The sequence below is a fragment of the Thunnus albacares genome, chromosome 12, assembly GCF_914725855.1.
Source record: "Thunnus albacares chromosome 12, fThuAlb1.1, whole genome shotgun sequence".
Lineage (NCBI taxonomy): Eukaryota > Metazoa > Chordata > Actinopteri > Scombriformes > Scombridae > Thunnus > Thunnus albacares.
The window spans coordinates 28252301-28275083 of NC_058117.1; the positions used below are offsets into that span (position 1 = coordinate 28252301).

The 22783-nt window shown below is 40.4% G+C and overlaps 1 protein-coding gene across 3 annotated transcripts in view; it reads right to left on the reverse strand.

The window, feature by feature from the left end:
* Positions 1-1449: 1449 nt before the first annotated feature.
* larp4b (La ribonucleoprotein 4B) overlaps positions 1450-22783 on the reverse strand; it is a 46631-nt gene continuing 25297 nt past the window's right edge. The window contains exons 4-17 of one of the 3 annotated variants that reach the window (XM_044369236.1): positions 21298-21462; positions 19602-19680; positions 14294-14430; positions 13404-13507; positions 9873-9983; positions 9563-9616; positions 7501-7707; positions 7082-7188; positions 6484-6747; positions 4905-4929; positions 4516-4686; positions 4211-4407; positions 3989-4100; positions 1450-1848 (exon numbers count right to left, since the gene is read on the reverse strand). In XM_044369236.1, the coding sequence (XP_044225171.1) occupies positions 1516-1848; positions 3989-4100; positions 4211-4407; positions 4516-4686; positions 4905-4929; positions 6484-6747; positions 7082-7188; positions 7501-7707; positions 9563-9616; positions 9873-9983; positions 13404-13507; positions 14294-14430; positions 19602-19680; positions 21298-21462 (2066 nt within the window). In that variant the 3' untranslated portion in view covers positions 1450-1515. Of the gene's footprint in view, positions 1849-3988; positions 4101-4210; positions 4408-4515; positions 4687-4904; positions 4951-6483; positions 6748-7081; positions 7189-7500; positions 7708-9562; positions 9617-9872; positions 9984-13403; positions 13508-14293; positions 14431-19601; positions 19681-21297; positions 21463-22783 lie in introns of all 3 variants that reach the window. The other 2 variants (XM_044369235.1, XM_044369237.1) reach the window with 2 other exon arrangements.

Sequence of the window (22783 nt, forward strand, 5' to 3'; positions counted from 1 at the left end):
CTTCCTGTTCCCGGCTCCACCACCAGTGTTTTTTTTTTTTTCCCCCCCTCTCTCTCACCTCCGGAGTGGCGTTTTGAGTTTATTTATCGTCTCTACTGGATTTTTTTTTTTTTTGAATTCGTCGTCAGCACCGCACGACAGTTATGTGCCCGCTGATCATTTTTATTTCCACAGTTTGTTAATATAAGAAGAGAGAAGCAAACAAACACATAATGCCAAGAAAAAAATGGACTTCCCCCTGACTATTAAATGTCTTCACACACGCTGCGAGCAACTTGGGAAAAAAAAAAAAAAAAAAAAAAAAAAATCACCCACTTCCACACATTTACAAACAAATAAATAAACGTTGGCCGACAACAGGCGCCTCGATTGAGTATTTGTCATCAAGCACAGTTTTTTTTTTTTGGTTGCAGATGTCCACATGCCCTTCAGGTCTGATGCCAAAAAAAAAAACAAACAAACATCAGAACGAGCGATCGCTGACCTCACGTCGGACGCAAGCTAATGCAACGTAGCTAGCTAGTTAGCAGTGTTAGCGAACAGTAAAAACAACACAACAGCAGAGGGAGGCGATTCTTTCCAGAGAAAATGATCAGAGGAAGAAAAAAAAAAAACAAAACAAACGCTGAGGCAGCGATGATTTACCAGCAGTAACTGTACCGATAGACAGTTTGAAAACAAATCTAGTGTGAATAAAGCTGGGAAAAAAAAAAAAAAATCACTTTCAGGCGATGTAAACGAAAGGATCTTGTTGTGATGAGATTTCGGTGTTAAATCTTGCATATGGATGTGAATATGTATTAAAAAAAAAAAAGACACATCTGCTAATTATGAACCATAATTAAGCTACATAAAAGTTGCACAAAAGTGCCACTCAACATGCTAAACAAACCCCCTCACTATGAGAGTCAAACAAGGTGGAGTCTGTTGTACGCGCTCTGTCCCATCATCCACTGGGGGGTGACTTCCAACACAATGCCCCTGGCTGCTTCGCTTCGCTCGCTCGCTCACACACACACACACACACACACACACACACACGCACGCACACACACACACAAGACTAATTTAATCCCACAAGGCCGTTTGGACAGAATGAATAAATTTCAGTGTTGTCTGTGCCAACTTACAGGCTGACACAACTACGTAATGCAAAAAAAAAAAAAAAAAGAGGAAAAAAGGAGAAATAAAACTGGAAATTTAAAAAAAAGAAAAAAAAGAAAAAGAGCAAATAAATAGAATAAAAAGAATGAAACGGTGCTCTACATGCACAGTAAAGTGCTTTTTGTCTGCAAGCCCTGATCCAGAAAAGAAGGCGTCCTCTATGCTTGTTGTGACTGGTGATTCTGGGATATAAGTATTGAGTAGCCCTGACTTATATTTCCTTTTTTTTTAATTTTTTTTTTTTAAACGCATCTATGGAGCGTAGTGGGGTTTGGGGGGGGGGGGTGGGGGGGGGGGCGAGGAGAGGAGGGGGAGGGACTCAATGGAGGGGGCAGAGGGGAGAGAGTCGCCCTACTGGGGGGATTTGGGCGGGGTGTGATGTGGATCTTTGCTGGGGGTTTTCCCTGGGTGTGGGGGCGGGGAGGCCCACCTCCCGGCCGGCCTTCGGGCCTCCCGCGGGGGTCTGCCCGGGGTGACGGCCGCCGAGCCCGTTTTGGAGGAGGTTGGGTATGTCTCTCTGGTTTTGGCCTCCCCTGCCGGGATGGAGGCGTCCGGGCACTTCCTCTCCTCGCCTGCGGAGGCGGAGCATGCTGGCTTGGCTTCCTTAGGGGTCGGCGGTTGCTGTAATGTCGGGGTGTCCTTCACCCGCTGGCAGATCTCGGCGTAGGAGGGCTTCCTCAGCTCCTGGGAGGAAACAACCGGCATGGTCACTCCATAGTCTGCACTAGTGAAACGCTCTACTGACCTAGACGCCACCGTTAACACAATCACAATACAGTATTCATCTACCAGTATACCTGTTGTATCATTTAAACCATGTTGACGAATCTTCATCTGCAAGTTAGTTTAATTACTGGATTAATGTCTAAAACAGGTCATATAGAACTATCACTTCTCATGTTGATTTGTTTACTCAAAGTTTCTCAGCTTCTGTCTGATTGGTGGGTTTTAATTCTGGTTACATATCATTGACACACTTATATGATGTTTTTATGGTCTTATTTTGAACTTTTATTCCTGTGAAGCACTTTGTGTGAAAGGTGTTATACTAAATAAACTTTTTATTATTATTATCATTATAATAATATCAAGGAAATGACCATTTATAGCTCTCAAAAGATTCTGAGCAGCAAACAAGGTTTCTGTTGTGAGAACTAATCTCCCCCTAAACAAACAGCCGTGAACATTAAACCTCAGTTAAATCAACAATAACAAAAAGCTTAAAGCAGGAGGAGGCACCAGCAGAGCTACAGTGAGGGATTTCAGGTTACTAGTCAGCAGTTAAATGTTGTGTTTCAGTTTATTTCAACCAGAAAGTCTGAAATAACTGAAAAAGCTTCACTAGATAGTTTTACTTGTTTCATACCTGAGTTAAGAGTTTAAATTTTAACACTAATTATTCAGGTTTTACATCATTTATGACCAATTTTTTTTCAGAAGTGGACTGAAATGTCCTGGTTGGTTTCAGTTCGCTCTTTTGCACAAATGTGGGAGCTGCTTGCAAATAAATGATCCAACATGCTTTCTCTTGCCAGTGATTGTTGAGCAGATGCCAATCAGCTAATGCAGCCACAGCTATTGTTACTGTTCTGCTGTCGCCATTTTGAAATCGGAAAACAACAAACAAACTGTCAATTTAAACGTCTGTATCCGTGAGAGATTCATCATGTCGGTTATATGGTTGATAAACGTGGCTTATTGTCCAAATAGTTCCTCAGTTGAACTTCTAGTAAATGTATTGTGACACATACAGTCACACCTCCACCTAAATAAACTGCATACTTTACATTTTTGCCATATTTTTCCTGCAGTAAACACTTTTAATCTTCAGGTGTTAGGAGTTGATTTACACTTCAACCAGAGGATTTAATCTTCCTCTGTGGGTAATTTTACAGCCTTCTTAAAAACCAGTAACCAGTCTAACAACATGACTGTTTGCTAGTTCCTGAAACCTGATATCAACCATGTTTATCTAACATTCGGATGTGTTTAAAATTCATTTGCCGTATCCTGTTATCATGTTTCCCTCTCCCATCTTTATAAACCTTCTGTTCACACCTACATGTTTGTGGTCTATCAAAGCGTTTCATCAGCTGCAGGTTTTAACACTTCACTTGTGTTTTTACCGCATTGCAAAAAAAAACAAAACACAAAACTAGGAAGGGGGGGGGGGGATTTCATTATAAGTTAGGCTGACAGGTTTTTCCTGCCAAAGCAGACCTTCCCTTAAAATTGATTTAAAAGATTTTATTGTTTGTCAACGAGCTCCGACGTGTCTGTCTGACCTTTTACGACCACACGCCCCCGTCAAGGTCGCTCAGGTCTGCTGACCGGTTGCTTCTGGTTGTGCCAAGATCCAGGTTGAAGCGGTTTTAGCCCCCCCCCCTCCCCCCTCCCCCCCGAAACTCTGGAACAAGCTGCCTTTGCATGTTAGACTGACTCCCTCACCGTCTGTATTTATATTCTCAGTATGAGAGTTGCTCATTTTGTCTTTATTGTGTTTATGACTTTTATTATCTCGATTGTGCAGCAACTTTCCCTTCAGTTGCTGCAGGTAAAACTTTTAGACTGAAACTTCTGTCTGTTTTTATTTTTGAAAAAATGTTAACTTTTTTTTGTTTCTTCCCGGGAGGTGAGAACATCTGACTCGTCTGCGATCGGGATCAATACGAGACGCTGCAGAATTAAAGCGCGATTCATTGACCCTCCTTTTGTTTCATGCTGAGATCGATTCGTCTGCGATTGAGATGAGAACGAGGTAAACATTAAAAACAAACAAACAAAAAACAAAAAAAAGACAAAAAAAGAGGAAATCAATACTGACCGTGGCAGCACCGTTGACTTGCACTGATTTGCTTGCGGTGGACAGAGTGCCGGGAACTCGCTCCACAGATAACTGCGCCTCCTTCGGCTTCACCTCCGTCACCTTCACCTCCCTGAAACGAAACGCAAAACGTGAGGGCGAAGAAGGTAGCGGAAACATGACGGGAGCTTTATGTGAAATGCATGAACAAGATAACGTCTCTCAAGGAAGTCTGGTTCTTACGTTGCTGGGAGGAGGGAGGGGGCGGGACTGTGCGGAGGTCCGGCGGCTGGGGTCAGTGTCGGAGGCCCGGAGGCCGGGATCGGGGTGGTCGGCGAGGGCTGGAAGCTTGTGGGCATCGGGGAGGTGGAAGGTCGAAGAGGCTCTTTGGGGCCCGCTGGAGAGAGGGCTCCTCCGGTACTGGAGTCAGCACTTACATTCTGTCATCAAAACACATTAACGGGAAGAGATTAAAGCGAAGAATATATGAATTTATCCATATAAAATATAGAAAACACATAACCCCGGTGTTAAAATCAGTCCTTTACCCGTTCTTTGATGGTTCCGACAACTACGCTGCTGGCCAGCCGGTTGTCGAAGACGTCGTCTGTTTTGAGCTGTCCGGCCGCTCCGGGCAGGGGAGGGAAGCTGGAGAGACCCAACTCGAAGCTCGGAGACGGAGGTTTGGGAGGAGGAGGCGGCGACTGAGGCGTCACTCTCTGCGTGACGGCGACAAAACACAAAAGTCAGCACACGGAAGGGAAAGGACACACACGGGACGACAGGAACAATGATACTACAGACGTTTATGTTACAGCATTAATTTATTAGTCTCTGCATAAAAAGGGAAGAAAAAACTCATACTAGAGATATACGACTCAAGAAAGTGATGCAGCTAAATGAGAACAAGGTTAAAAAAAAAAAAAAAAGTACTTACTGTAAACTTTTCGTCCCTCTTTTTCCTAGAAGCAGAAATATTTTTCCTTTAAGAAAGAGAACACTTGAATTTACAAACATCCATTCTGTCTGAAACAATGACTTAACCTTACACATATACGATTTATATCATTTGATTCAACGGTCTCCACTTAACAGCACACAGCAGATATTGTCAGTTATAATCAATGGATAGAAAATCAATCAGAAACGACTCATTTTACGTCATTTTTTCAATCAAAAAGACACAACAACGTTTGATGGTTCCAGGTTTTCAAGTGTGAGAATTTACTGCTTTTCAGCTTCCTTCATTATAATAAATATAATTAATTGATAGTTTATTGGTTTTAGACTGTTGGTCAGACAAAACAAGGTATCTGATGACATCGCCTCGGGCTAAACTGATCAACTGATAATGAGAATAATCAGTAGTTGTAGCCCGACTTCCTGCATCTGTTACGTATCTCTAAATGTGTTTTTTCTGTTGCGCAAGAGCCCGTAAACCTGCTTTATCTCAACAGTTTGGTTCAAGAAACTCATGCACACATCTAGATTTAAGGCTCCGACGGTTTTAATTTGTAGCTAATGATGCTCGATGTGATTTACAAGACGGTTGTTAATCTACTTGAGGCTGTGGCTCAGGAGGTCTACTGGCGGTTCAGTACCAGGCTCTTCTATGGTGTATTTTCATTAAATGTCATTGGTGTGCTTAAAGACAATATTAAGCTACGCAGATTGATTTTATAAGTTTATAAGCAATAAGGGCTAGTGGGATACAATTTGTATTGGTGTAGTTATAATCTCATGAACCATATTTAATATAACACTGTACGTATAGAGGCACAGTAGAAGAATCATAATCATACACTGGAGACATTTGAGTGTGTTTGTATTACATGTCACTTTGCTTGAGTCTGCATTAAAGTCTTCACCTTTTAAAAAATACCCTCTGGAGGAGATCAAGAAATAAGGGTGTAAAATGACTAGAATAACTTATAAAAATAAAAAAGGCCAGAAGACAACTGGGCAATAATGGTGTAAAATGATTCCCAATACTTATATAAATATAAAAATTGGATATAATCAGGAAGAATTATGTATGTCAGTACATATCCTCAAACAGCTCAAAACCTGGTCTGAAGAGTTTTGACCGACAACGAGTGACGGAGATAAAAGTAACATAATAATTGGTCAAAAATTAGGGAGGGTGGATGATAAGGTGTGACCTAAGCCGACCCAAGGACATAAAAACAAATGTCCCAAAGAAAAACCTTTGGAGCGATTTGGTTCTTTGTAAAAAGTGATATTTTGCTCTCCTTTTATTTGCCGGCAATAAAAGAACACTTCGATACAACACTTCCTGTGTCAGAGTGTCCTTGAGCGAGATACTGAACCCTGAGTCGCTCCTGATGGTCAGAACGGGCGAACGAGAGGCGAAAAGTTGTGAAGCGCTTTGTCCATTACAGTAGAAAGGCGCTATGTAAGTCCATGTACTTGTTAACAATTTAATGTATCTCTCTGTTCTCTGCTCTGTTCAGCAGAAGTGTTTAGTGACACTTTTCGGATTAGTGATGCCGTACCTTCCTCTTCCCACTCCCAGGGAGTAGTCTGTGGTGGCGGGCTCGGTTACTCGTCCCGTGCCCACGGTGTCCCTGCGTGGGAAGGCCGCGGTGGAGGGTAACCTGGTTCTGGGCTGGCTGGTGGGGAGTCGTGTCGGCGGGCTGCTTCGAACCCCGTTCAGCCTCTCGTTGGGGAAAGTGGGGAAGAGACCCGGGCTGTCCAGGAGACCGGTGCTTCGGTCCGCTGTGGGGACGGTCGGCCTCAGGTGAGGTTTACTGTGATTCCTGCGGGGGAAAACGCGGAACACAACGAGGATTTTTAAAACTTAAATTAACAGAAAATATCAGATTAAAAAGTTAATCTGTGGATTTGGATCCATTTTGAAAACATATGAGGACGTGTGAGTGCAAATTATAAGATTCTTAACTTTATCATGAATCATATTCTGTGTGAAAACATAATACAAAGCAACTTTTACTGAAATAATTCCAGTAGTTTTACTTTTATAATGATCATGCTCTTCTTTTTCTCCTATTAAGATTTTTTTATGACCGTTTCTTCACATAAAAAGTTTTTATTTTTTTATTTTTAGTGGCCGAGTTCTTCAGAAATACAGACCTGTTCCTGGGTGAGTAGTGTCTGACAGTGAGGGGAGACGTCGCTGGTTTAAAACTGTGTGATGTGGTAAATCCGTTGATGAACTGGTTGTTGTGAAATGGGGCAACCTGGTAAACAGAAAGCACATTTATCAGCAGCGTTAACAATTACAGTGAGACCCTGAGAGCAGGGATTTAATATGAAAAAGCAGATTGAATCACCTGTTTCTGGACGTAACGCTTCTGTGTTTTTATGTAAATAAATAAGTAATAAATTCTGGGTTATTTTACAAAGTCTTACAACAAATCTAACCACCAAATTAAAAGAAACAGTCTTCACAGCTACGTACAACTAGACAAGCTGAGCTAATCAATCAAGCTAATCTTTCTGAAAAACATGTTATAAGTCTATAAATTCTAAATCCAGCGTCTGATTCTCACCAGCGTGGGGTCGATGAAGCTGTGTGTGGCCGACCAGGCCTGCGGCGTGATGAGGCTGTACAGGGGGAACTGCTGCTGCGGGCTGTAAACCGGCGGGATGTAGTAGGATGTGTAGCGCTGCTGGGCGTACGGGTTCACCTCCACCGGCCGATAACCGTTCTTTGGCATGAAAGTGTTGATAGCGATTGCCTTCGCCTTTATCCTCGCCTGGAAGAGAAGAATCAGAACAGGAACATGAATGTATTGGACGTTTCTTTTGAGTTTATCACATAGTTGAGACTTCAATGAAAGCTTTAAAGAGACAATATAAAAAGGTTTAAAAGTTCTTTGTTGAAAGTGAAGAAGCAACTTATGTCTACTTAAAAGTTAAATGTACGATCAGGGCAGGAATAACCAATCAGACACAAGGATTTACTCTTCATCTGCCTCATTATTATGTTTTTAAATCCTTTTTCATCCATTTTATTCACTGATATGTTACGATATGATGTGGCAAAAATGTGCTTTTTAAAAGTGAATTTATCTGTGTAAAATCTTTTAATATGTCTGCCTGCAATTAACATGTTCAATTAACAACATTAATACAAATATTTTTATGATGTATTAATATAAAAAATAGGGATGAAACAAAAAGAAAACTAAACTGAAGCCGGAAGAAAAGTCTGCTGAATAAGAGTAGAAGTTAAAAGATGTTGACTTTTATCTTTCACTTAAGACAAAAATGTCATTTTTACTAGTTTGATAAATTTGAGACTTAGTTTAGTTGCTTCTTGTTTTCAAATATGTATTTGTGCCGTTAATTTACTGCTCATCACTGTGGCAAACACGCTGGCTGACGACCAGTTTTAGCTTAAATAAAAGCAATAATTTTGACAGTAAAACTGAATTTACAGTGTAAACAACAAGTATAAATTACACTTTACATTTGTCGACAGCACTGTATAGTATACAAGAGTTTGGTTAAAAAACAAGAAAGATTTGCAGACGGAGCTCTGCCGAGCGAGGCTCTTCTTCTGTGGTGTTAACGGGGGATTTTCATACATTAGTGGAATTACTTAAAAGCGTGATGTCACGTGACCTCCAAACGAACCTCTACGGTGAACATTCACAGTTTTCAGCGGAGGAACCTCGATGCGTGTTTTCTTTGTGGAGCTGTTTAAATATGCATGAAGGAAGATAACTTTGTCCTGTTCAACATGTAAGTTGACTCTGTTGAAACACAGTTGGCTTGAAGCGTTTAACCTCCAAACAGTACGGAGCCCCGGGAGGAACTCTGATTTAATAAAATGTGCTCTCAAATGAAGACGTTTCCTCAGTTACATCAGAACTGGATAGATGGATTTTAAAAAGCCAGTAATCCTGTTTAATACGTTTAAAAGGATCTCGGAGATAAAACAATGTTTTGCTTACAAGCCAAAAAAACCTGAAATATATCCGAGATCAAAATAAAAGCTTATTAAATCAAGAGATCCCTGGTGAGGGTTTACGTTCTGTTACATCGGAAGCTCAGATTACTAAATCGAGAACACAAATTATTAAATTGAGGGCACAAATTACTAAATTGAGAGCATGAATTACTTATTTTTTTTTCCTCCGTGGGCCTTTCCAGACTCCGTAAAATGATCCGATAACCACAGAAAATAAAAGAAGTGCACACAGACGAACGCAGGGAATAACCGTTGAGACGGACACAAAGACAGATTAGGTGCCTTGTCACTAGAAACCAGAGAGTTTAATGAATACATGAGTCTGTTTAATTTAAACTTTAACTTTAACTTTTCAGATTTTTCTTTATTTTTATTCTTTTGACAGTTGACCAAAGTGGTTCTTATGGTTTTATGTATCGTTTGTCTTTTTAAAAAGCCTTTAACTGTCTGAGCAGAGCAGCCAAAAGTTACCAACGTTATGAGAAATATGATTTGGTTCATATTGAATTTAGAGACTGACTTTAAAACATGTTTGTCTTGTGAGTGTTGGAGATTTTGTTCGTCACTTTGTACGACGCTGTTCATTGTGTCATTTTGGAGAAACGTGTCTGTCAAACTAACGTAACGTTTCGTACCTTAATAGGCTTCCCCTGGAAGGTCTTCACCTCCTCACGGAGATACTGATATGCCTTAAATCAGGAGAAAAGGAACAGCACAGCATTAGCTAACAGTTTGATATTAAATACAATAAGAAACAAGAGCATCACTAACAGTTTATCATATTACTAACAGTCCAATCAGGGTAAAAACTCAAATATACAGCACATCAGTGGGAAAAGGCTTTTCTAAGTAAAAGGTTTGGGGCATGACAAAGTATATATATAAGAAATGGACAGAGAGAGATAAAGAAAACGTGATTCAGGGGTGAAACAATAAACTTTCTACCTGCTGTGCATCTGCTTCTGATTCAAAGGTGATGAACCAGTTGTCGTTGTAGGCAAATTCACAGTTGATGAACTTGGGCAGGTTGTCGCCTTTAAAAAGAGCCTCAACCTCCTGCAAACAGAATACAAGAGAGGAGACGAGAACATGAAGTCATTTCACTGGTGACCCATTAAAACAACCTGTAGAAGAAAGAAAATATCAAATATATAAAAAAAAGATATCAAGTATTCAGCCATACAGGAAAAAGTATCTATTACATTTTATAACAGTTTTTTAATTCTATGTCTAGACGGATGATTTAATTTCTGTTATCTAAGATTTTTAAACTGAAGATATTTGTAACAGAAACCATCATTTTAGACTTTTACAGGTCTAATATGTGCAAAACCTAAAAGACTCCATTGTTTCTACCTCTTTTAAAAACATTCATACTTTCTTTGCCACAACTAATAAAAATCCACCAAAAATGTTGAGAGAAAAAAAAAAAAAAAAAAAAAAAAGTCAAACTTACAACACAATAGGTCTGTGTAAAGAAGACCAGATCTCGGTTATGTGGTAGAACTGATCTGGTTTTTAACAGGCTTCGCTGCTCCGTGAACCAATTTAACTGGCGAGCAGCAGAAACTTTGTTTGGAACAGAGATAAAAGTTCAATTATGGTGTCTGAGTCCTGTTGTAAATAACTCTCTCAACAGTTCGTGTGGCTCCTGAATATAAGTGTGTGTGTGTGTGTGTGTGTGTCGGGTGTTATTGTTGTTGCACAGTAATTATTATAATAATAAATATTTGCTCTGGTTATTTGGCCTTTCGTTGGTTTCGGACTCTTGGAAACTTTCAGTTTGGTTTGAAAAAGTTGGATGATGTGAAGTGAATAAAAACATTCAGCTGCGTTTGGCAAAAATATTGTGAGAATCAGCAAAAGTTCAGACTAAATCTGGCACTACGGCGCAGAGGAGGAGGGGGGGGGGCTTCGGTGGTGGTGGTGGTGGTGGTGGCGTCTTGTTTGAGGTAATGGTGAAACAATGAAATACCAGTGAGTCGAGCTGAAGCTGCAGATTAAAGCGTTTAAAAAAAGCCAAAACCCAGTGCGGCGGTTTGTGATACTCAGACAGGATTTTACAACCTTGGAAAGTTTAAAACAGCGGCGACCGTTTTATCTTCCATCGTCACGACGGATCACGAGAAGACAGTTGAATACGGCGCTCATGTTACAAAGTAATCCACCGGGTATGTGAGGTTGCATGTTTGCGATTTGGCCGACGCAGCCTGACGCCGGGTTGTGTCCGGTTCAACTTCCTGCTGGACGGCTCTGGATCTACAGACTGACCAGCAGCTCTGAGGCTGTAATCAGTTAAAATAACTGGTTACCTCAACATGCTAATATACTCACTATGGCAATAACACACCTCTTCTTAGCTTAGGACTTTAGCATTAGCAACATTTGCTAATTTGCACAGTTGAGGCTGATGGGGGTGTCGTTAGTTTTGCTGGTATTTTGCCAAAAACGAACGCATTCACATAGACGATGCATAGAAGCAGATTTTATTATTATTATTATGTATTTTTGTTTCTTCTCTTCCTTCAGTCCATTAAGTGCAGAGGTGTTTGTGAGAGAGCCGGGTCTTCAGTCTTTTCTTAAAGACTGAGAGGGACTCAGTTCACTACCGGAGAACTACAGGAGAGAAGAGTCTAGCTGGTGATTTAAGACCCTGTTGTGTTGGTGGTATCAGACGTCTTCCATTGGCAGAGCGTAGTGATCTGGAGGGAGTGTAGACCTGAATGAGGGAGTTCAGGTAGGCGAGTGTCAGGGTTTTGAATTTGATGCGGGCAGCAACTGGGAGCCAGTGGAGGGATATCAACAGCTGGTTGAAGACCAGCTGTGTCGCCGTGTTCTGGATCATCAATAATATTAACTTATTATTTATATATCTTACAATCTTTACAATCAAACCTCTGCAGTTGATGAACTGTAGGGAGAGAAAAAACAAAACAATAACTTGCTTCTATGCACTCTAATCATCGCCTTGTTGCACTTCCTGTTGGCATCTTCGTCCTATCGGGTCCAAACTTCAGCTTTATGACACTTACTGGTGTTGTTGTCTCCTGACTAGATCCCTGCTTTGTGTTGTCTACTAAATGAAAAATGTAAATGTAAAGTCTTAGCAGACGCTTTTATCCAAAGCGACGTACATCTGAGAGTTGATATGACACGTTTTTTTTTGGGTTTTTTTTAACTGTGTCTTGTAAGGTGTCTGAGTGCTTTGAGAGACGCCCGTAAATAAAACGCATGATCATTATTATTAAGTGGCGACTTTACGGTGGCGCTTAGAAGAAAAGTGAGAGGATCATTAAAGTCACTATGATTTATCTTCTGGGTGTCTGTAAAAAAAAAATTCATGTCAATCCATCAAACAGTTGAGATATTTCAGTTTGCAGTGGACTAACTGACCGATATAACCATCCCTCCAGCCAAAAATTTAAAACTAAACAGTCGTTGTGCACACATCACAGAGCGATAACCATCTTCAGCTTCTGACAAAGTTGAAACTAAAAACGTCCCGTCGTGCTGATGCAGATAAGCGCGACGCTGATATCATAAAGTTTCAGCAATTCACTCTTCAGGATTTCTCAGCGGCATGAAAAACACATCTGAGTGACATTAACCCTCCTTAAATCTGCATGTACGCTGTAAATGTGTGTGTGTGTGTGTGTGTGTGTGTGTGTGTGTGTGTGTGTGTGTGTGTGTGTGTGTGTGTGGAGGATGGAGGATGGAGTGCATGTCCGTATTAAAATCCTGAGCTGGTTTATGCAACAACATCAAACACAGAACAACTTGGATGTGTGAACGCAGGATCGGCTCTCTGGTTTATTCAACTGATTAAATAATACAGGTGGTCTTCCTCACACTGAGAAATCAATGAAACGCTCTCCAGATGCATCACCCACATGTCAGATTGTATAAGATATCAATACCAACTACACCAATAAGACATTTTTAGATTTTACTAATCATTACATTACATATTGAGATGCTTAGAACAACCAAACAACCTTATTTATTTATTCTCTGTACAGTCGTTAGTCTTTTATTTGATGGTATTTTTTTTTAAATGTGCTCCATAAATAAATTGAACATTTCTACATTTGAATTAAACTCACTCACAACGACGAAACGCTTTATTTAAACATCGCTCGCTGTGTTTTCAGCTCTACAGTCGAGCGCTGTCACGAACAGCAAATTAAGAAAAACACAGAACATAACGATAGTCCTAACACAGAGGAGCACAGAGATGTGAATAAACCATGAAGGCAAACTACATATTTGACTTCTGCAAAAAGTACACAAGTTACGCTTGTATTAAATGGCGTGAGCGGCGTGTAAAGGCGTGTAAAGGCGTACACCCGTGGAGTAATCACACACCTGTTGACTCACGCTTAGACGACTACCGGGAGAGAGTTAAAAGACGTGAGAGATGTTTTTATAAAACGGTGAAAGGACTGGCATCGAGCACACATCCGTTTGTTTTTTTACCTCTATGGGCGTGCTCTCTGGAACCTCTCGGAGGATCACGATGCAGCGGTTCTGATTGGGTCGCACCTTCTCCCCCTTCTCATCCACCTGGACCAATGGCAGAGCTGGAAGAAGACACAAAAGGTGTAAAATTAACAAAGAAGGATCCGTCTGTGAAAACGGGTTCCTCGTGTTTATTACACACGTTTTAGTTGTTGATGTAAAGAAATTTCACATTTACTGATTCCTGACTTGACAGAAAATTAATCAGCAACTATTTTGATGATTGATGAGTCGTTCTTTTAAGAATAGTATAGTTTTTTTAGTCTTCTGTGATTTAAATCTAATATCTTCAGGTTGTTAATCAGGACAAAACAAGACATTTAAATGTGAAAATAACTGAACTCTTTACTTTTACACTATTAAACTGTAAGTTGTTAATGAGTAATTCTAGTTAAACCTGATGCCATAAAGACTATATTATAATATACGAGGCAAAAAAATGCGTCACATTTTTAAAACTGTTTACAGAGTCTCAGCCAATTTTCATATATAAAAATCTTCCGCACATCACTGAGCCGTAAAATAAAAATGTTCAGCTCCGAGTCAGATAGGATTAATTTAAGTAGTAAATTAACTATGTGTGTAAATCAAACACAAGCAGGTACGACTCTGCTGGATGCACTTTAATAACCTCTCCTGGGAAATCAGCCCCAACCACAAGCTGAAAAAAAAAAAAACAAAAACATCACTGTGCCTGGTAAGTTTGTCTCGCCTCTTTAGCAGATAAGCAACCGCCATCAAAGCCCAGTTTCACTCCTGACAATCCTGAAGCGGGGTCATAAATTTCAAACAAAAAAAACAACACATCAAATCATTACTGGTGACGTTTTTTTTTTTTTTTTACTCACATCGTAAAATGTCCACGATCAGCTCCACGTCGGTGCTGAGCTTTTTGACGTGGTCCAGGTTGGCCACCGTCACGATTGGCACGTATTGGTCGCTGTCCATCTGGGAGATGAGGTACATGTCGCTGGCCAGATTCTCCCTGAGAGACGAAGAAGAAGAAGAAGGAGAAAGAGGAGGTAGAGATGGTTGGTTAGACTTCCAGGGGACCCTGCTCAGATGACAGTATGTGCACACCTGTCCTGTTTTAGATGTTTCCCTGCTCCGACACGCCGGATTTAAACGGACGGGGTTTTGTTATCAGGCTTCTGCAGAGTTTGATGACCAGCTGATCGTTTGAATCAGGTGTGTTGGAGCAGAGAAACATCTAAAAACAACCATTTTTTTTTTTGACTTTTTCTTGTTGTTCAGCTGCATTCAGACTGAAAACAGTCCTGTGTTGAACAATACATGAGGCTGTGCTGGTGTGGGGGCGTGTTTAAAAACACCGGTGAGACAATGAAATACAATCCAACAGATTATTGCATTTAAAGGCTGATCAGAGAGACACTGCACAGCGGTTTGTAATACTCAGTGGATTTTACAACACTGGAAAGTCATCATGCTGCAGCCATGTTTACTAGTGTGCATGTGTGAAACGTGTTTGTGTCCGCAGACCTCTGAAAAAAGTACGTAACATAAACAGATCGTTGCTGGATTGTACTGCATTTCCTCTAAGAAGGCTGTTTTCATTGATGCAAAACAAACCTGCTCGCTGCACCTGCGTCTGGGAGACTTTTGCTAACTTTGGTTGAAGCTGGACAGTATGTACAGTGAGTTTTTCCAAAGGGTGGTAATCAAACATGGTTTTAATATCATTAAAATTTGAAACTGTGATACTAACAGTCGGGAATTTCACCCTGGTTTATCATGAAACTGGAAACTGTTTCATCCCCTATTTGGGAGGTTTGATCTTGTGAGCTTCTGGCTCCTCTAAAGACCTCTCAGGTCCTGTTTACACCTGGTATTAAACATCCGTCTTGGGTGATCCGATCACAAGTGGACAGCTTTAAGTACGTCTGTTTACACCTGGCAATAAAACATGTGTCTCCACATGCGTCCTGAGTGACCACTTGTGATCGGATCTCACTTCCCCGCGGTGAGAGAACCGGGTTGCCGCGAGAGAGAGAGAGAGAGAGATAGAGAGAGAGGGAGAGAGAGAGAGGGGTCCAGGTTGATACGGCAGCACAGCAAAACTAAAAACTGTAGTTATCAACTTGACAGGAAAGAGGAAACTATCCAGCAATGTTTAGCTTCTGAAATATATTTTTTTTTTTAGACAGACAAGCGAAAAACAAGTTAGTTTCTGGTTTTGGTTTAATTACTGGTTTAATTTGAGGGTTAGGGGAAAAACAGGAAAAAAAACAGGAGGTGGATTATGTTTTCTATCTGTTATCAACAAGTTGAAGCAATGCGATTCCCCGCCTCGTCTGTCAGAAAATAGAGGACGTCGGTTGAGTAGGCGGTCCTTCAAAGTGGCCCAATGTGGTCACATGCGGCCCAGACCACCTCCGAATGTGGTCTGAGTGATCAGATCTCTATCCTTCCTCAATGCGTCTCGGGTGCGTTTACACCTGTATTTATTTAGAGCCGTCCACACTGAGACGGATGTTAATACCAGGTGTAAACAGGACCTCAGACTCTTCAGTCCACTGCTGTTGAACGCTCAGCTGCTCCACTTATGAGAGTTGAAGTGGTTTTCTCAAAGAAAATGCAACCGAAGCAGGGCTCCAGACTAACTTTTCCACTGGTAGTACTGGCCCTTTTATCTTTTTTTTTTGGTACAGCATGGTATTAATCAATGACCTTGCATGCTGATGAATCGTTTTTTTTTAAATTTGCATCCCCTAGTTAGTTTTGCACTGACGTAAAGATCGACAGACTCGAACCTGAATATTAAGTTTCTCTGCCACAAGCAGTGACCGACATAACAGGTCGTCTTCTGTTATATAACTGAACCGATGAAAAGGAGTCGGGAGGGGTTCGGTGTTTCGGGCTCATGCATCTGTCCCCGCTGGTTTTGTGTTTCTTACTTGTTGTTCTGCAAGTTCAAAGTTTCAAGCTGCGTTGACCCAGTTTGACAAGTTTAGAGTTGCCTGCGATGGACGGACCACACTGCACATTACAATACACACACACACACACACACACACACACACACAGCAAAGCTCCCCCCCCCCCTTGTACTGTAACCACGGGTACTGCGTTAGCCATTGTGGTTGAAAGTAGTATTTTTTTTTTCTTCTTCGCTTGCTCGGTCGTCTCTGCCTGCACTTTCATCATCAGTGGCATCTGGGTTGGAACTTCTCGTTGGCTCTCCCTCCCCACCAGCCTCCTCCTCCTCCTCCTCCTCCTCTTCTCTTTCCTCATTTTGTTTTTTGTTTTTTTTTAAATAATCAGCTACAGACCGCTTCATTTGTGCAACACAGAAACAGCTTAATGGATTGTTTTGTAAAGTTCTGTGTCCTTGACTTTGGAGAACGTGAATTTCACGCAGCGCCACCGATACGAACACACGCATCACGCACCAAAAGAGCCAAGAATTTGAACTTGCACGCTCCCAAAAAAATGGTTTCATATGTAACCGTTTTGGTCACAGTCTGGAGCTCTGAGTAGATGTTTCATTTTCATTTTCCAGACATTTTCTGAACCAGTCTGAGAATCCGACAGCGCTCCTCTAAACTCCATCGTCCTCCCATCATGTCTGATCTTTGTTTTTTTTTGGTTTTGTTACTCCTACTGTAGTTTTGGCAAAGCTACTGACAAAAACCAGACAGTAAACTCGTCTAAGTTGATGAACAACAGAAAGAAATGTCAATTTTTGTGAGGCCTTGATTCCCTCTAAAACCAGCCGCCGCAGAGGCATTCAACATTATGAAATAAGGCTTTCATTCAGACCGAGCCTGACGCCCACGGGGGGAGAGAGAGAGAGGCTCCATCAGCATTAAAAACAATGTGTAGTCCCGCGGCACACTGGTGGCAGACAGATTTAATTACTGATTAATGCTAGGGCTGCAACTAACAATTATTTTTACATACAGATCATTTTCCTGATAAATGAATTTATTGTTTGGTCTATAAATGGCAGATAATGGTTGAAAATGCCCATTATAACTATAAAAAAAAGACCGAGGTAATGTCATCAAATTGCTTCTTTTGTCTGGCCATCAATCTAAAAGCTAAAAGATATTTAGTTCACTTTCATATAAGACAAGAATAAGGCAGAAAATCCTCACAATTCAGAACCTGTACTTAGAGAAAAATACATATTATGCTACTTGAAGTTCTCTTGGAAGTTTAGCTTAATCCTAGTGACAGAATCGTTAGCATAAATAGCTAAAAACACCACCAACATACATTAAAGCACTGTTCATACAACAATGTGCCTTATCTTCTTCTACCACTATGACTACAGTGTTAAAGATACAGAAACCAGAAGTACAGCCACCTGTTGCTGTACCTCCTAAAGTCATTTAGATGTGTCCTGTGTGCCAAGATGTGAAGCTTCATGGTATATTTTCATTGTATGTTCCAGGTATTTTATATTTAAGTCTGACTGTGCTCTATGTCTCATGTGGCTGCAAGACAATAAAGTTGAAATTGGCAAGATTTTTAAAAAGCAAATAGAAATCAACTGAGATGTTTGAACCAAGTCAAGAGTTTCCTGTCTTCCTGATAAACGAGTAAGACGTTCATCATATTTACTGAGGTTGAAACTCTTTCTGGTGATAAATCAAAATGTGAGACTGAGATAAAAAACAAAAAGCTTCTTTAACCCTCAGAGACCCGCGGGGGCGTCAGCGCCCTCGGCCCGACATTACTGTCTTTCAGAGGCTGCGGCGGGCTGAGTTTTAAAACCAGAGCGAAGAAGCTGGTGTAATATGAGACTAGACGACATAAGGCCTCCATCGGTACCAATGAGGTCATGCTTACCCCCTTTTCAAAAGGGGTCCCTTGACTTCTCAACTCAATATATCTGGATGAAAATGGGTTCTACGAGTAGCTACGAGTCTCCTCTTTACAGACATGCTCACTTTATGCTAATCCCATGCAGTTTAAATGTTGTTTTCACCTGTTCTATAAATGGTGTTTCTGCATACTGAGGTCCCTAAACAGTCTCGGAATTGCAAAAATTTGTTATGACTGGATAACGGACAATCTTGTGGATTCAATGAGGCCAGCTGTATTCATGTGGGATGATGTTTCATTGTACTGACACCATTTTTTTTTTATTTTTAAACTTGACATCACGGTATAAAAATGACCTATTGTGACCTCTGGGATAATAACAGCCTCATGAAACTTTACAACCACAAACTAGAGACCGAGGACATTCAGAGGATGTATGGCTTTACTGGATATATCGACCATAAGAGGGTTTCTGAGCCATTTCTAGAAGAAAAATGCTCACCGTCCAATTGCCAAAAAATGCAATTCTTGCAGAAATAAATATGAAGTATTTTGGAGGGATTTTTGACCATTTTTATCAAAAATGGTTACATTTTGCACCCAATCTGTGTAACAAATGGTTTCAACCCCCCAAAAAAATCACTGCAACAACTTACGAGACATATCTGAACATGTGAATGACCATCATATACTTCCATCACACAGTTTTAGACCTTTATAAACTTTCAAAATGTGAAACACAATGTTTATTACAGATTAATGACTAGAAAAACGTGACACAAAGTGTTGAGCTGCATCTCAAATTAATCTTCAGGTTCCCAGCTTTCAGATGATGTAAACCACTTTTTATGTGGTTCTAAGTGCTTCTTTCCATTAACGAGTGTGAAACAGCTGCTGAGCGACGCGAGAAGCAGCAGCAGCAGATGTGGTGAGAAGGAAGAAAGGGAGGAGGGAGGTGGTGGTGAGATTTTAGCATGTTTAGCTTGTTGTTGTCTGTTTCCTGGAGAGTCTGAGGTTTAGCTTCTTATCTTCTCTTTCAAATGTGTTCAAAAAGGAGAAAAGCTTCTCATTCGTAGTTTGGTTGGAAGTCGATATGGAAGTCGATATATCCACCGTGCAAAGACATATTCCTTCTAGTCTCAGACGTTGACGGATATTACAAAAGTTTTGGTACTCTAGTCACCGTTCTGTGTTTGGTAATTCAATAATCCTAGCCTCCTGAAATCAATCTGTACCTCCTCCTCCTCCTCCTCCTCCTCCTCCTCCTCCTCCTCCTCCTCCTCCTAACTCCTCTTCAGGTAACAAAATAAGCCCCGTGCTTTATTGTGATGTAATGTGGCGTTAAAACTATCGATGGAAACTCACCGGGAGAGACAGAACTCCAGAGTCTTCTTCAGGTGCTCCCTCAAGCCTTCCTGGAGATTCTCTGGCTGGGGATCGCTGCCTGTTGACACAGAAATGGGAAATGTTTGTGTAAATTAAAGAGCAATTGAACTAAATCCCCCGACTCTGGGAGCAAAACATGATTCAGACCAACGAAATGTAAGGCTGAATGAAACGAACTGAATTTAAAAAGCAGGATGTGGGTGGAGAAGAGCGGCAGAAACATTTCAAGGATGATCAAATATGAACAAAAAGGTGCAAAAAAAACAAAAAAAACTTGTTTATACAAATGATCTTTGCTTAGAGTTTGATATAACTTGTGTGTTTTCTCTGTGAATTGTCTTTATTTTATCAAGGTTTTATCAAGGTGACTTAGAATTTATTCAGATCTGGGTTTTGGTCACAACCTCACTACTTTAACATCTAGACTACCATGTCTGTTAAAAGGTTTTGACATCAGGGCTGCAGCTAATGATGGTTTTCATTATCGATTCATCAGCTGATAATCTTCACAATTAATCTATCAGTCGTTTGTTGAATAAAACCTCAGAAAACATTGAAAAATGTGAAATTAAGTCAACAAATGTCATGTTTTTCCCCCTAACAGAAGTCCAAAATCTCAAATTAATCACTTTACTCTAATGTAAAACAAAGAAAAGCTGCTGATTCTTCATCAAATCAAGCAAATATGCTTGTAAAATGACTAATTATTAATCAATTATCAAAGCAGTTGCAGATAAATTTTCTGTCAGTCCACTGATCATTTAATTGACTCGTCATTGCGGCTCTGAAATTAACGAATCGATGGAAACAATCTTGTCAACCAATCCTCAGACTTCCGACTTTTTATCCATTTTCAAGTTTTTGAACATGAATGAGTTTAGATGTCTGATATTTTAATACATGAATCCACATATTATATGCAGAAATGGATCATGTAGTCCAGTTTCTTCCCTTCAGCTGTGTTGTTTTGGACATTGTTTTCAGACAGAGGAGGTTCATTTAGAGACAAATGTCTTGTCGCAGGTAGTGTCTGATACAGGGTCAATGAAACTTTAATGCTGTGATAAATAAAACATTAAAAAAAACAACAAATAGCTCTTAAGCGGTCAGCGTACACCTCCGCACAATAACTTCTCCTACTTGAGGCTCTCACAACATAATGTGATTTTATTCCAATAACTAAGACTCGGATCGGTCAAATAAAAGACACAATATTGCTAACATCACTCAAGTGTCACCACACAGGAAGCGCTACAGCGATTATTCATTTAATCTGCCGGTTTAGATAGACTGACTCAGCCGAGACCACTTTGGACGACCAATAATCTCTCAGTTGGTAGATTCTGCTGCGTTTTTCTGTTGTAGAAATAATCAGATATTGTGCCTGTTGTTTAATTCAAAGAAACAAATTTTTACATTTCATTCTATATTTTTTTTTATCCAGCAACCAAATTCCCTAAATGCTGAGTTATCAAGGTCCAAGACCCTTTAGGATTTAATTCTAGACCTTGTAATATCATCAGTTAGGTCCTGGTTTAAGGTGCTGTACAGCTACATCATACTGTGTGACTAATCTGCAGTGTGATAAGGAACCAGTCCACACCCTCCTCCTCCTCCTCCTCCTCCTCCTCCTCCTCCTCCTCCGACAAAAACAACCGATCGCTAACCAGCCCACCTGTTTGCCCAGTCTCGGGGTATTCTGTGTAGGCTGGCTCAGAGCACTCCAGTGTGACGGGGGCCACGGGGGCCGGCTCGGCCAGCATTACTGGTACCGGTGGAGGCTCATCTGGGTCGGTTAGTAGGGGCTCCTTGTAAGCCTTGTCCTCACTGGCTTCATAGCCTGTGGCAATCAACAAGGGGAGGTATCATAATTATTAAAAAAGGCATTGAAATATATGGACTTTCACCATTTTAACCCTTTCATGCATAGTGGTCACTACAGCGGACAGCTTTCTTATATATATGCATGGGGTTTTTAATGGTATAGTTGCACATCAGCCAACACAGTGGACTCTAGTGTGTCATCTCATACGCTGCCATTCATTGGCCAGCCTTTGTAAGTGCAATGCAAATTTCTCAAAACCATAGACTGTAAAAGCTGAAAACCAAGATGGCCGCCTGCCGGCTAGAAATGCTTATCAACTGAGGAACATCTCACCAATCCGTCTATAGTAATAGACCCTTGCAGGTAAATAAAATTTTGTAACATCAAGTAACAAATAAGAAGTAAAACAATTATTAAAATTTCCAAGTTTTGATTTTATGTTGGGAGAAAATGACAATTAATCATCTGTCCACTAAGTTGGACAAAAAAAAAATGAAGTTCAAATATTTTTTTTCATGCCTAAAGAGGAAAAAAAAATCATAATTAATGCATGAAAGGGTTAAAGTCAAATTGGTGCCTTTAAGTTTTTTTGTTTTTTTAAAAGATGCCCTTCATAAATGAGTAGCGATGGGTTTCGATAGCGTTTCATTTGAACCCAGTATCGAAGCAGTATTGAATTTTATGATTATCTTTCAACAATTCATCCAACTTCTATTAAATTTGCAAGTAAAAAGCTCTTTTGTTGGCAGAAACACTACAGTTTTTAGTGGCAGTTTAATTAATGCTCACAACCTGCATCTATAACCTGGAAACCAGATGAGCAGCATAATATATAAACATGTTAATTAAACATATCTGACACATTCTTGTATCTGACTAACTCCAGATACTGAAGGTCCTGATATGAATCCAGGTCTAACAGGGAAATTCTGAAGTTGAAGTGAGGCGAGATTATTTCTATGAGAGATGACTCATTACTCTGTTGGTTCCTGCTGAACTACAGTACACACAATGTTGACTCGTGGTCCTACTGAGGTGTTACAGAGTGACGTCTCTTCTCACACAATCTTTGGCTGAATACAGACACTCGCTGTCATAGCTGTTTATTATTTTAAAAGACGAAGGCTGGTGATTTTCCATGTTTTTTTTTTATTGTTAAAGAGTTTGGGTATGTTAGTTTGTTTAGAAAACGTCTCTAAAGACTAATAAGGAAGGATGCAAGTAGTAAACCTGCTCTGTGATAGTCCTTTGAACCTTTAAGCTCATTCTTTCACATTTATAGTGTTAAATTTATTCTTTAAAAGGTGAGAACAACTCTTTATGTATTCTAGAGAAA